The sequence below is a fragment of the Pholis gunnellus genome (assembly GCF_910591455.1).
Source record: "Pholis gunnellus genome assembly, chromosome: 20".
NCBI classification, from domain to species: domain Eukaryota; kingdom Metazoa; phylum Chordata; class Actinopteri; order Perciformes; family Pholidae; genus Pholis; species Pholis gunnellus.
Genome location: NC_136547.1, coordinates 11,697,317 through 11,712,123, shown reverse-complemented (window position 1 = coordinate 11,712,123; position 14,807 = coordinate 11,697,317). Strand labels below are relative to the sequence as shown.

The 14,807-nt window shown below is 42.2% G+C and overlaps 1 protein-coding gene across 2 annotated transcripts in view; it reads left to right on the top strand.

The window, feature by feature from the left end:
* The window catches only part of oxsr1b (oxidative stress responsive kinase 1b), a 32,741-nt gene extending 18,435 nt beyond the window's left edge, over positions 1-14,306 (top strand). The window contains exons 5-19 of one of the 2 annotated variants that reach the window (XM_079181401.1): positions 4,841-4,896; positions 5,099-5,208; positions 5,566-5,667; positions 5,788-5,921; positions 6,265-6,313; positions 7,529-7,594; positions 7,680-7,802; positions 7,999-8,076; positions 9,750-9,785; positions 10,228-10,380; positions 10,506-10,561; positions 10,723-10,775; positions 11,203-11,271; positions 11,435-11,496; positions 11,906-14,306. In XM_079181401.1, the coding sequence (XP_079037527.1) occupies positions 4,841-4,896; positions 5,099-5,208; positions 5,566-5,667; positions 5,788-5,921; positions 6,265-6,313; positions 7,529-7,594; positions 7,680-7,802; positions 7,999-8,076; positions 9,750-9,785; positions 10,228-10,380; positions 10,506-10,561; positions 10,723-10,775; positions 11,203-11,271; positions 11,435-11,496; positions 11,906-11,980 (1,222 nt within the window). In that variant the 3' untranslated portion in view covers positions 11,981-14,306. The remainder of the gene's footprint in view (positions 1-4,840; positions 4,897-5,098; positions 5,209-5,565; positions 5,668-5,787; positions 5,922-6,264; positions 6,314-7,528; positions 7,595-7,679; positions 7,803-7,998; positions 8,077-9,749; positions 9,786-10,227; positions 10,381-10,505; positions 10,562-10,722; positions 10,776-11,202; positions 11,272-11,434; positions 11,497-11,905) is intronic. The other variant, XM_079181400.1, reaches the window with a different exon arrangement.
* Positions 14,307-14,807: the final 501 nt, after the last annotated feature.

Sequence of the window (14,807 nt, the reverse complement as noted above, 5' to 3'; positions counted from 1 at the left end):
CATTTGTCTGTGATCTTGTCACATGTTCCCTCTGTCTTAGTCCAAAAAGTAAGTAAAATACCTGGCAACGTATGCAAGTAAATTCATGGCTTTAGAGCGTGGTTTATTGCAAAAGGTAAGACGACCTGACGACCGTACCATGGAAGTGGTATTTAAATACAGCCACTCTTGCTCCTAAAGGTCAGGGTTGTTACTGGGCTCTGTACTGACATGAGGCAGTACACTTCCCCAACGGGACTGCGACAAGTGTTCCTGAAGAAGAAGCAGTATTGATGAGTGTATGCATTTCCACTGAAGTACGGTTAAGAATGGGGAAAAAAAAATCAAACTCCCTTTCTATCTTTACTTTTCATATTAAAGCTGTAATAATGCTACAAACCTTCAGTGTTTTAATGAAACAACAACTTTAAGTTGCTGCAAGAAATCTGTAAGTAGAGCATATGACTTCCAGGCTGATGTAATCTTTAAGAGGTACAGTATGAATATGGAATGTGTGACTGGCAGATTTGCGTGCCACAGGAAATTAAATCTCTCTTCTAAGCCAGTTCAAGACCTGGCTAAGTCCCCCGCACTCGAGCTGCTACAATGAACCCAGTCGACACGCACTGGCTGTATTTAATATTCATTACTCACTTTTTCACAGTCTCTTTTTTCCTCTCCCCGCTGGCGCACATATAGCCGGGACAGACTACATGTGTAAATAATGCATTTCTTTTCGGCTTGGTTAAGTGCTCAGCAGCTTTCAGACTAGCGTACCGACAGAGAGGCGTGATTGGAGACTTTGACCATGAGGGATGTGTAGATGAGGAGGCAGCTCATTAACATCTTAATAAGAAAACGGCTGCATCTGTTACAATCGATGGGTAGAGAGAATCACACTGTTTAAATGACTCTGTTGATTAAAAGGAAAAATCCAGCGCGGTATGCCTCTGCTGCAGCATTTAAGTATCTACTTCCAGCATAATGTGACGGGGTTATCGGTGGAGAGGCGGAAATGTTTTTTTTCTCGGGTAAAACCGTCCTTCAACTCTGTAGTGTCGTAGGAGACATAAGAGGATCATTAATAGATTATTCATTTTTCACTTCTGTCCTCTTGAGGTACGCCCCAACACTGAAAATCAGTGACATGCTGAGAGTGGAGAAGCTGTGGTCAGTTGATCGGCGTCTGCTGATGTAAACGCGCGCGCGCGCGCGCACACGCGGCCGTGCGTGTTCCTCCTGTGTAAGCCGGATCATATGAGTCAGAGCCCCAGGGGTGATGGAGAGAGTCAAGGGGGGGTGTGTGTGAGGCTTGACGGGGGAGGGAGAAAGAGAGAGAGAGACAGTGTCACATGATATGTTCCATCCAGTCCAAGGCAGCAGAAAAGCAATTAGAGTCTCGCGGGCCGGGCTGTAGCCTCAACCAGACATTTACCACGAGACGGCGAACTGCTCCACCTCCACATTCACAGCAGCTCGGAGAGTCGGTGATTCAAAGGTGACACTGTTCCTCTAACTTGAGCTGCAGGTAGACACGATAACAGAGGAGTAGTCTAAGAATGTTTTCCAGTTTAATCTTAGAAAATCCGCCTGCTTGTGGGGAGCTCTGAAAGTCTCCCAAGTCTTCTGAGGGTCCATGGGAGGGCTCTGCCCGGCAAATTACTCGGCGTGTAGTTTAGTAATGATCCGGTAATGGCTGCGGTTATGCCGCCTCCGGGAGCGTCTGGCTGTGGATTAAACGGAAAATTGACGAAATCAAAAATTGATTTGGAAAAACCGATGAGAATGAAATTCAGCAGTTTTGGGAAAGAAGCAATTAAAATAACAGGAGCAAAGGCAGCATGATTTTTGTGGTCAAAGGGGGCACGGTTAAAAGAGGGGCGGTATTTGGTCTCACGGGGAAAGAGCATCTCGTAAAAAACCCTCTTTTACGGCCCTGTTAGAGGCACTGGGAGCCCGGCACCAGGATGTGATGTCACAGGAGGTCGACCCGCCGGAGCTGCAAGGTGCGGGAGCTGCCAGATGAGAAAGATCACTCTTCTTGACAGTTTCATGCCGAAGCTGTTCCCACCTGACTACTGCCCGGCTGTCATTTCAGCAGGTCATAAATATAAAGAGACCACCGGTTCATTTTTCAATATTCTTTCATGCCATAATACCTTTTTTTTTAGTGTCTGGATTCATTTTTGATGAGCTTTAATGTCATTTAACGAGCAGAAATAAGCATAAAATGTCAGTTATTATTCAGGCGTTACTCCCCCCCGACTATTGTAAAATATGGCTGGATCCCTAGTAGCAGTTGGGACTTGGCTTTTTTCCTCTCCGCGACAGTATTTCTTTGAACTTGCATGGTGCATTGTGTCACCACCTCCTCCCGCCTCCTCCTCCTCCTCTTCCTCTTCCTCTCCTGTGAATCTTAATGACTGTCTGCACTCTGCAGCCTTTTTCTCAGAGCGTTACAGTCTGCTGCAGAGAACCAAAGCCTTCATGGTTCTTTAAAGACGCAGGAGGGACGCAATCAGATCGCCTTGATCACTCCTTTCCCAAGAGATGACACACAAAGCGGCATCATTCACAGAGTGACTTATTGTTTCTTAGAGGTTAGTTTTGACTTGTGAATTTGAACAAGCCTATTATGTCATAGAGAGACATTCAGGAAATAACTCTGACAACACAATGGCAGTAAAATAGTTCTGTTTAATGGCTTGAAGCTCTTGATTCACGTAAAAAGTCACTCACTAATTCATTAATTTAACAACTTCAACATACGTCTTCTGATGACTTTCATCTGGTTCTCCCAGGAGGCCCCCCGGTTGTGGTTTTGTGTGAAATATCTTAACAGCTGTTGGATTTATTACCACTACCTTACATAACATAACCTTTAATAAAAAAAAAATCAACTTTCTGACTTGTATCCCTACAGCTAGTCTTTGGACAAATGTAGAAAGTGAGATGATGAGTTGGCAGATCTTGTGACGTGGCCCGAGTGGTCCAATTGGCCTGGACTGAACCCATGCAGCACATTATTAGCCCAGGCTAAACCCTAAATCACAAGACATGACTGGACCCACTGAGAGAGGGCACGGAGGTTTGTGTAAACCAGGAAAAAGTATTTTTGGATACTCCCAAATGGGTCTTTCAACCTCAGGTGGTCAACTCTGCACCTCCGACCTCTAAATCCTTAAAAAGCAACTTCTCGAATTACCCGACGTAAATCGTCCTCGTACGAACCAACACCCAAGGCGGAGTGTGAGCTTGTTAATTTAAGCAGAAGTGGGGAGAGCACGGAACTGGAAGATACTGTGACCTGATATGACCTCGCTGTAATGTCGGGGCAGCAGAGGACCAAAGACGGAGAGACGTCTGTACCCCAGTAGACATTTTATAAAAAAAGGCTGTCATGTCCGTTTCTCTCGTCCACCCCGGTGTGACAGTTACATAATAGAAGTTATTCAGACAGAAAGGGACATCAGAGTTTGGCCACATGCAGAACCCAGACAGCTCTTTCTGCCTCAGCTGATTACTAAAACATCTCTCAAGGCATTGATACAGTCCGCTAAAACCCTGTCCTGTGTCTGCTTCTGGATGCTTTCATCATCCCCGCAGTAAATTTGTCCTGCAGTGGGAATATCAGTGTTTTTGTTTCAGCCAATGGTCCTAATATGTCACATATGCTGCATTCCTGTCTCCGTGGCTCACTGTTTGCCACTCCCTGCCCCTGTCGCTACAAGAGCTGTTGTATTTCACTGGCGCACTCTCGGCAGAAGAGGCCTCTAGTCTATTCTCAAGTATTCAGCAACAAAGATCTGAACTACGACCCGCAAACTCTTGAGCACATTGTGTGTCTTGAGTGGGTTGCTTGTAAAGAGTGTACTTCTTGTAACTACCGAGAAGGAGTGCTTCAAACCAAACTGCATACTTGACGTCCTCCACATTTTTCCTGCAAAACCTCAGAAATGAAAGATCAGGAGCCCAGGTAATTTATTTTATAGTGATCCAGGGGAAGTTCCACCATGCATTTAAAAAAAACAACAAAAAAAAGCATGCTTCAGCAGTATTCTTGTCTGAATGGCACACGAATCTTTCCAACCACCACAATTATCTCTGCAGCATTTGCCCCCCCTGTGTTTCTGGTATTTAGTTTGTGCTTAAGGTCTGTGTGGATTGAATTATACGCCCAAAGAAAGTGGTAAAATGAGCCTTTGTTGTTTGGAAGCTGAGTCATGTCTCATCTCTCAACCAGTACTCCAAAAACTAGTCTATCTTTACATTCATTGAGACCAATTTGTTGCACTTACCGGTCAGCTCAAGCACCAGTGCCCCCATCTGGTAGCAATGTGAACTGCATCTCGTCTGTCTGTCAGTACAGATTCAACATCTGTCTCGCGGTGATTTATGCACATCTGTTAGAAGTTGTTGAAGGTGGTGTGATGGCCGACGGTGTTCTGGGGGTGGTACCGCTCTGGCTATTCTCTTTTTAATATGTACGTTCACTCCGCGTGGACAGCAGAAGGAGCCGGCTGTGACACTGTTGCCATCCTTACTTTTTTAATTTCCCTGCCTTTCACTTGACCTGTCGACTTTATCTCTGAAAGTCTGTTGCTATGACAACTGTATGGCTGGTGAGGTGCAGACAGACAGACAGACAGCCAGCTGTCCCTGCTGAATCCTCTAATCACCACCAGGGGAGGCTGAACAGGGATGAACAAATTAACTACGCACTGTGTGTGTGTGGCCAATAAAGTGTAAGAAATAGAAACCCTGATTGGCGGAGTGAACGTTTTAAAGCCCATTCGTTAGATCTTGATGTTTATAGTTCTGCTTTTTTTTATTGTAAAAGTTCTTGTCTTGTCTTTCACAGAGATCTTAAGGCTGGAAACATTCTCCTCGGGGACGACGGTTCAGTGCAAATTGCAGGTATTTAACCACGAGGCAACTCAGCAGCTGTCACTAGTGACCCAGAGGTGTGAAGAAACCTCATTCACCCCCATTAGATCCAGTCTATTAAAGCACAGGAGGCTTACTCTGTGGAGGGCAATTAACCCCTTGACAATACCTCACCGCTTTGTGTCCTTTGTGTGTGTTCATCTAATTTTATTTCCTCTCTCCTTCCCTTCAGACTTTGGCGTCAGTGCCTTTCTAGCCACAGGCGGTGACATGACTCGAAATAAAGTGCGCAAGACGTTTGTGGGAACGCCGTGCTGGATGGCCCCGGAGGTCATGGAGCAGGTTCGTCATCTTTAGACCGGAGCAACAGAAAGCTCACAATCAGATCCAATTTTGTCTTCGCAGGCGAGAAACAGACATTTCATTATTAATTGGTGTCAATGAAGGTTTTTATTTGACACTTTAGTAGAAATCCGAGGCCTGTAGCCATATCTTAGCATCTCTCCTATGATTAAGAACTCAGCGACAATACAATCAGACACCAGTGACCGATTACTCATGACTTTAAATTCTGAAAACTAGCACATTTCCATCCTAAGAACGATCTGGCCTCCGAGAGGGAATAGAATTCGTCCATGAACACAGTGTATGTTTTTGATATTTTGAATACAAAGATGATATCTGACTCTGCTTCCACAGGTGAGGGGTTATGATTTCAAAGCAGATATTTGGAGTTTTGGGATCACAGCCATCGAGCTCGCCACGGGGGCCGCACCGTATCACAAATACCCGCCAATGAAGGTGAGAACGCTGTGGAGAAATATAGCTCACCTTCAAATGTGGAGTTAATGACACGGAACAAATGCAAAGTCAGTTGCTCCGACTCTCTGATGAGAAAAAGTGTCTCTGGGTATTCTTCAGGTCTTGATGCTGACGCTGCAGAATGACCCCCCGGGCCTGGACACCGGCATCACAGACAAGGAGATAGTAAAGAAATACGGCAAATCCTTCAGGAAGATGGTCTCCCTGTGTCTACAGAAGGAACCAGAGAAAAGGTGTTTCATTTAACACGTAACACTTTCCATTGGCTTCCAGTAGATAGGTTTAATCAATGTTTTTTCCCTCTTATGCAGTATGGTAAATATGTGCTAATTACAAAAATACGAACATTTGACATGTGCAATCATAATTTACGGTTCGTGGGACTGATTTAGACTACTCGGCACATGTTAAGCACAGCAGCATATGATTGCTTATATATGATATTCGGACCACGGTCCCTTTGTTTCACTGAGCTTCCCTGGGTCTGGTTCACATGTATTGCACATTTCCTTTCTATTCTTGGGAGTATAAGAGCTCAAACGAACAGAAATTCATTGTCATTCTGCTGCTTTTCAGGCCGACATCCTCAGAGTTGTTGAAGCATAAATTCTTTCAGAAAGCAAAGGTAGGTGCTTGAGCTCCCTCTGGGCCTGAGACTCGATTAGTTACACAGTGAGGCAGCATCATCCCTGTTTCAGGCACCAGTTGAGCTGGTTGATGAGTGAAGAAGTGAACTGAATGGCCTCTGTTTAATATTAAGCTGCTCTTAATGACTGCAGGTTGGTTTCTTAGTTTTATAATGATTGTAGAAGGGTTCAGTGTAAGAAAAAAAAGAGTTAGTGATGCATCAAGAGATTCAAATAAAACAATAAAGAAGTGTGTGAGTGAGGCTACTTCATACTCTCAACAAGTCCTTGTGTCTGAGGCCATTGCAGCGTTCCTCTCATTGTTGACCACACGGAGCCGTTTCTAACAAAGCAGGGATAAGCAGTCTATGTCCAGTCTCTGGCTGCTCAGTGCACTAGCAACCGGAACAACTAGAGTGCTGACTCAGCATGTCACACTGCCCAAATACAACCCGATACATGAGTCAAGAACTGCAGTACTCTGTAATGTACAGCAGAGGGCAGATGCACCTCTTGTGTAAATCAGCAAACTTTGGGCCTGTGAGCCTGCAGAAGGGATTTAAATGGCTATCAAGTAAGCATGTGATTATTTATTCTCTATTCTGTTGATGAAATCTGCTCCTTTCTTATATATAAAATTATATTTGAAAATCCCACTGACTGTTCCAATGGGAATATTTGGTTTAAAGTAAACACTTTATTTATATACCACTTAATCAAACCAGGGCTCCAGACTAAAAAAAACCTGTAAGCAGTATTTGAATGAATAATCAAATCAAAGATAAGCACCAACTGTTAAAGGTAAGGCAGCATTCATTTGATGCCACTTAGAGTTAATAGGTCTTGAGATGAGATTTAGAACATTGACTTGACATGAGCATCAGTGGGAGACTTTGATAAATAGTGCTTAACTGCACTTTGAGCGCTGTGCAACCCGGGGCCCTTGTGATGACCGGAGAGGCCTGGTTGACCTGTACGGGGTCGGCGCCTCACTGGTACAGAATATGATAGAGCCAAGTTGTGCTTTAAAAAGGCTTTAAAAGTAATTAGATGGATTTTGAATTACATCCTACATTTGAAGGTGAGCAGAAAGCCAGTGTAGCGCAGCACATTATGGGTTTCAGTTCAATTTCTGAGTGTTACAAGACTTGATCAGGATAAAGATTTAGAGGATTTTGGAGTGACAGCCATTTGTTTCTTTCCTCTTATGACAGACCCATGAGTATTTACATGAGCGCTTGCTCCAGAGGGCGCCCACAATAACAGAGAGGTCGAAACGGGTAAGACGCCAAAGGCTTTGAATCTACACGTTGTGCTCTATTGCCAAGAAGATGAGCTCAGTTTTGCGCGTATGCGTGTCGTCAGGTACGTCGAGTGCCGGGTTCCAGTGGTCGGCTGCATAAAACGGAGGATGGCGAATGGGAATGGAGCGATGACGAGCTGGATGAGGAAAGTGAAGAGGGCAAAGCAGCCGTTGCTGCGTCACGGGTGAGATGAACCGACAAGTTGTTTAGTTCCCTCACATGCACTCATTAACACCTTTTTGTCACACTATAAATGTCCTGTCTTTGAAATCGCTGTACAATGTTTAAATTGTCATTCTCGTGTCTGTGCAGTAGCATGTCTGTCCTTTGTCTCTCCACTGAGTCTCCCGTGTGTGTGTTTGTTCTGTCTGACGGCCAAGGAGCAGCAGGGGAAGCATGTTAATGCCACCAGGCGACAAGTGCGCTTCGCCTACCCACTCGAGCTGCCTTCGTCCAGGGTTGTTCACTTGCCACCACAATACAGATAGCATTCCCCTAACAAGGAAGGACTCTCACTGCACATGATAGCTAGGGGAACACGTGACCGCTATAAAGCGTAGGAAATGCCTTGTTAGACTGAGGGCTGTAGACGTGCTTTTATCAGATACTATAGTTATACAGATACTCGGATGCTTAAGTAAGTAAACCGGCACACGGCTAAGCTCTTATCCTCCAGGTGCCTTTATCTAGCATTATGTAACTTTACACTAACCTGTCAGTAGACGCCTTGTAATTACAAGACGACGTTATGCAACTGATTTGTTGAAAGGAAAAGTTGACCGCAGAAATCTGTGCATGCTGTAGATCACATGCGAGTCGAATTTGACCCACAAGTTAACCTCGTCAGGACCAATTAGTCAGTGCTGTGAGCACCTTTTTAAACCGTGAGGTATTTTGTGTGTCATGTGATGTAAGGGAGTTTGTGCCCACATATCTAGATACGTATTATATTCGGAACCTTTTCCACGATGTATTTCTAAAAATTTGGAAAAGGGAAAATTGTCAGATACCACTTTTTGTTAGCTGTTTAAAAGTAGGGAGCATTATTTAACCAGAGGAGTGAGAGTCACCTTTCCTGGAAGCCATCTGTATTTCTATTTCTATTTCTAAATCACTTTTTATTTATACTGACCAAATCACATTTAATCAATACGAGGCAAATTACTGATCAACCCTGTAAATGATTTTCAATTGGAACACTAATGATCATCGAGGGATTCCAAATGCTTTGATTCTTCTTTACTGGCTACTTGTTGGCAAACTGAACTATCAATTCTTACACCAGCTCTACTGGACGTTTTTTTTTATCTCAAAACAAACTAATGTTGATAAATCAAAGAATGCATGTTTTCTTTTTTTCTCCCAACATGAAACGATTATTCTTCTGCCCAGAAAAAGCAACATGTTAATTAGAGACTAGAGCCTGTGGGCTAAAGGCCAATACGGTCTCCTCAGTAACAGCTGAATCACACAGCAGTTTGCCTTCATTTGGGCCTGCAGGGCTTCTGTCCGACTCTTTGCTCCTTGGAGTTGGTTATGATTTTGCAGATAAACAGTTTGACCACATAACAGTGTGACTTTCTCCTGATTTTGTGTTCACTTATGCCGCTTCTCTGCTTTTCAAATCTAATAATTGCCTATGTGTAAAATATATTCCATCAACGTGTCATTTTATGTCATGATAGATAAGGAGACGTATCACGTTTTCTGTAAATTAAACAGAAAATCAGATCATGTTATCAGATAGGACTGGCTGTTTTTTTTTTTTTTTTTGCTAATCCATGAAATTAAAATACACAACAAATCACAGTACTTCAGCAAAACCTACTGTTGACATATTCCTCTCATATCACTATCATATCGCCCAGCCACATCAGCACCAGATAGTGAGGTGTAGTTGGAAGTATTATTAGCATTCGGTGTCTCTGTTTTCCCACTCTCTTAATGGCGTCACCTTAGAGAATAAAGTTAGTGGAGCGATAAATGAGGAAAGTGAAGGAGTGAGCCGTTTTAATCCGTTTACCTCTCTTGCTTTCTGTGTGTTCTTTGCATCAATGCGTCGCTGTTTTTGCTTTGCCTAAAGCCATCCCAGTGAAATCCTCCTCTGAGTATTATCTTCTGTTTTTAACAGTCACCGAGAGTAAAGGAGGGATCACAGAATTCAGAGGTGAGTTTTAAAAGTTATTTCTTTACGTATAGCAGTGGTGTGATTCCCACACTCTTCAGTGTGCTTTGTCAGACACGGGTAACTCTTTTTCAACCGTGATCCAGATTTTCTCATGTCTTTGTGGGTAAGGGACTCATAGGGACAAGAATTTGTGAAATGAGTCCAGTATAGAGGGAGAACGCTGCGGGCAGCAGCCGCGAAATGTAATCGCTCTGCAACTGCTCACCGTCAATTTACCAATTCACATTTCTGCCTCAGACAGGCTCAGATTCTGTTGGAGAAATAAAACGTTTTTCTTGACCTCTCGCTCGGAGAAGTCTCGTTCTGAAGTCCTGCATTGCAGCCACATGGTTGAAATCGGCTAAATATTCCGCCATGCCATTGGAACTCTGTTTGTAGTTTTGTATTTACTTGCATGTTAAGCCTGACATTCCTCATGCAGGATTTCCAGACTCCTGAGCCTTTAAGTAGTCAAGCCCAGCCGACGGCGGCCGGTCAGTCAGAACTACTTCAGGCTGCAGGCCAGGTCCCACTGCAGCCCACGCCAGTCAACGCTCAACCCACGCCAGGTCTACCTGCTGCTACTCTCACACAGGTCAGTCTAGTTCATCGTACTCACTTAAAACTGGTCAAACCACTGACTTTTCTGATATTACTTCCTTTTGCTAATTGTTTCAAGCTTTCATTCTACTCAAATGTCTTTTATCTGTATTTGATCAGGTGCAAGCTACCTCGGGGGATGTCAAGGCTCCTATTAGTTTGGTATTAAGGTTAAGGTATGTTTTCCCATTACCACGCAAATATCAGTAAACCAGCAGTTGAATTGTCAGTCTAAGTTACATCATTTCTATGTGACTGGTATCTTTGTTTTTTTACTGTATTATAAACGTAACTCCTCTTCTCCTCCATCTTCTCTTTCTTTCTTTCATCTCCTCAGAAATTCAAAGAAGGAGCTCAATGACATCCGCTTTGAATTCATGCTGGGGAGAGGTGAGTTCAGTTCCTGTGTTAATTAAAACCTCTGTTCGCTGGTGTCACCACTTAGTTTAAAAAATGTCCTGAGGTTTAGACATTTTGGGTAATCGGTAAGGGAAATTGACAATTTATACCTCGTGTTTTGTCCAACTTATTTTGCTGCTTCAGCGTTCCATCACAGCCGACAAACCGAAACCGGCTCATTTCAGTGTTTATCAGCGCTGAGAACAAGGTGCTGAAACACAGCTCTGTTTGCTTTCTAGTGCAGTCCTCTGTGTATTTTACTCCCAAAACCACAAGATAAAAACCAGCTGTGTGTGGGAATGTTCAAGCCACAGTTATGCCCTGTTGATATATATATATATATATATATATATATATTATTTTAAATATGCCCTTTTGTCCTCCTGTCACAGTTTTCTTCTATTGTCTGTCTTTTCAGACACAGCAGATGGTGTGTCCCAGGAGCTGGTGTCAGCCGGCCTGGTGGACGGGAGGGACTTAGTAATAGGTCAGTGATTTAAACAAATAAAATAAATAAACATTCCTCTGCCCATACACACAATATTATCTATTTTTCTTAGAATAGATAGTATTCTCACATTCTCTCATTAACATACACAGCACATAACGTGTTTCTTTTCATTGGGCTGAAACGTTTGTCTTTCTTTCAGTTGCTGCAAATTTGCAGAAAATAGTTGAGCCTCAAGCCAATAAAAATGTCACTTTCAAACTGGTGAGTGCTGCACCTTCATCTGTGAGTGATACAAGTTGTTTTTTTGGGGTTGGAAGTTTTGCTGAATCTAAATGAGTAGTACACCTTTTTGTTTACAACAGATCTGTTTGCTAGAGGAGCAATGATTAAACTGGAGAAGGCCACAAAGGCCCAGTCTCACTAGTGGAGGGACGTGGTGGAGCACTTTAAAGTAGAGAAGCTGAAGTGAAATACGACAGACCGTTCTGAATGAAATGCACACTATAATAATCATCTGTGTCATTATCTGTAAACACACCACACTGTAGTAGCTGCCTCAGTTCTCTATCTCATTTTGAAACCTGCATGCAGCTCGCAAATTTAGCATCTGGAGTCTTCTTCTGCGCTGCCTTTGTTGCTCACTCCTTCTTCTTCCCTCCTTATTCCTCAGGCCTCTGGAACTGAGGGATCTGAATTACCAGATGACGTCAAATTGATGGGCTTTGCTCAGCTCAGCATTAGTTAAACTGTTGTACTACCTGGGACCGTGACTTGCCTAAAAAATGTGAAAATACAAAAAAAAAAATATATATATATAGTTAAATGCATTTTTCTCTCTATGGCTGTAAAGAAACCACTACTGCCAAAGAAAACAGTACCTTTTTGTCACCCATAGGATTATTAACGCCGCCTCGTTGAATTCAGCCGAAGTATCAGAGCGCACAGTGTAAGAATCCCTCAAAAAAAAGTTTACAGCTTATATGTAGAAGGATGCAAGTATCTACAACGGACAGTTTTCACTTACCATTCTGGTCTCCTTCATCCGGTTATGTTTTTCTCTCTAATATGTGATGCATTTGCACAATCTCAACTAACGCTCTTGAACCTTGATAAGTGTAACAATGCCTTATATTCATCAGAACTACTGAATGCACGTTTTTTTGGGGGTGGGAAGTCCCCCAGTTACCATATGGAGCATTGTGTTGTTCAAATGTGGTTTCTGTTGCTCGCGTCAAACTTTTTACTTTGAGCGAAGGTATGCTGCAGCTCACTAAGACAGTTTAAATTTAGATTTTAGACACACTTTTGTGCTCAACAAATGTAATGTGAATTTACTTTTCCAGAAGGATGTGAACACTCCCAACCGTAACAACCTTTAAAGGATAAGGCTAGTTTTATTCTGTATTTCTTGTAGTTCTAATTATTGTCTATTATCTGTATGAAAAGACCAAAACCAGCAATGTGTTCATTTAGCTCATATATTTGGCAAAATGATTTCCTGGGCGCTGTTACCAGCAGCAGGAGGGCGTATCTAGGATTGACCCAAAATGCACCACAGTGCCCATGTTCATCATGTCACGCAGTAAAACCATTTGGCTCAATTAAGTATTTTTAATAGTTTTTTGGGCAACAAACGGACAAGACAAAAACAAAAAGTATTGATACAACCAGCATCATTAGAAACAGAGACAACTCGATGAAGCTGGTTTTAAATTATTACACGTATATATATTACAACAAATCACCTGATTATATAACGATGGGAAAAGGAGTTCAAGATAACTTTGATTTTTGTCTTCATTTTTACCATTGCCAAATTTGCCTCCTCTCACTTTACCGGCCTGAGGTTACGTTCTATGTTGACATTGTAGTAAAGTAAAAAAAAAGTTTAACGACCACTGAAACCACAAGTGTTGTGTGAGCAGATGTGTCTGTCTGTTGCTATTTGTGTCCGTTTGGAATCAGTTTCTCGAACAAAAAAAAAAAAAAGTGCATTTTTGTTCATATGGATGAAACATAAGTACTTGATTCAACCTCTAGTATGTACATAATGATATTCTGCTTTGATTTGTTTTTATACTGGGTGTTTCACTCTCGGCCTTTTTTTCTGTCCCTATGACACGATTGTGGGTTGTAGCGCTGCGTGAAGGAAGACAACGACACTGCAAACATGGCTTTGAATTCATTTTGCGAGACATACCGTCACTTAACAGTATGACACTTATTATTTAAAAAAAAAAAGTTTCAGCTTTTCCCTTTTTGCCTTTTTGAAAAGTGTGAATATATTTTACCGTGATGCAGTGCTCACCACCTGAAATTTCCCCAAGTTTTAAGCAGAGTAACAGCAAATTTGTCTCCAGCTCTTAATAATACCAGGTGGAGGCTGTTTACAGTACTTATTTTAAATCTGAAAGGGCAGCAAGGTTTTACTGTTTCATTTGGTGACGTGATGATGTCATAACCCTCCAGATGCCATATTGAAGGAAAATACATGTTTTGCTTTGCAGATAAAATGTTCCAATCTTTGTATTGTGACTTTAAACATGTTCGGTTTTACACTATAGCCTTGAATTGACTACCAAGAGTTGTTGTTTTTGTCTTTGTTGTTTTTGACACAATGTTGAGGTTTTCATTCAAATTTTCAGTGTCTTTTGAAATGTTGATCTTGTTAAGATACCTGAAATAAATGCATCCAGGTGGGATCGGCTCTGTGTTCTCCTCAAAGCGGAGCAACTAAGTCAGAAACCAATGTTACACTACATTTTAAAACTACAGTATTTGGTGCCATTCTCCTGGTTTAGTCCGCAGCTGAAGGCCGACAAGGACAGTATAAGTGAGTGTGTGTTGCGTAGATCGAGCCCCTCTTCTAACGGGGTTTGTGGCTTTGTTCTCATCCTTTCTTCAACAGTCTCTTCTCTCCTGCTTACGTGTAGTCTAACAAAGCTGTAGCAACTTAACGGATGACCGGCAAGAACATTTTTGCCCAGGCAATAACTCAGCAAGGCTGTAATATATTTGAATTTTCCAACTGTTTTTAGTTTTTTCATTCTTTCATTTGGTCGTTTTGGAGTTCAAAGCATGTTTCTCTTGATTATTTTTAATCAATAAAGAATGAGCATATCAGCCTCCTCTTGGCATTTTGTGTTTTGTATAAAGATGTGTCATTTTGAGTGAGTTGTTCCTCTAAATACATACAGGTTTATAAAAATGAATAATACTGCAGGAACCTACACTGAACTGACTCCAGTTCAACTTCAGGTAAGTTCCTTTTGGGCTTTATACGGTGTATGGTCTTCACTCTTGCTTTCTGCATTCCCTCTCTTTTTTCTAAAGTTATATTTCACTATGAGTTATTCTTAGTTTATCGCCGTTTCACTGTTTGAACATGAGGATTTCTTTGCTCTCACTGCCTTCAAGTTTCCTGTTCTCACTATCTTTATGACTCGGATTATCCTTTACAACGCTTTCACCCAGAGAAAGTTCTTATGTCTATTTTATGCTTTGTAAACATTAAACGGTTACTCCAGCCATTGAGTAAAGCACTTTGAAGAGAGCATTTTAATAAATGGTCA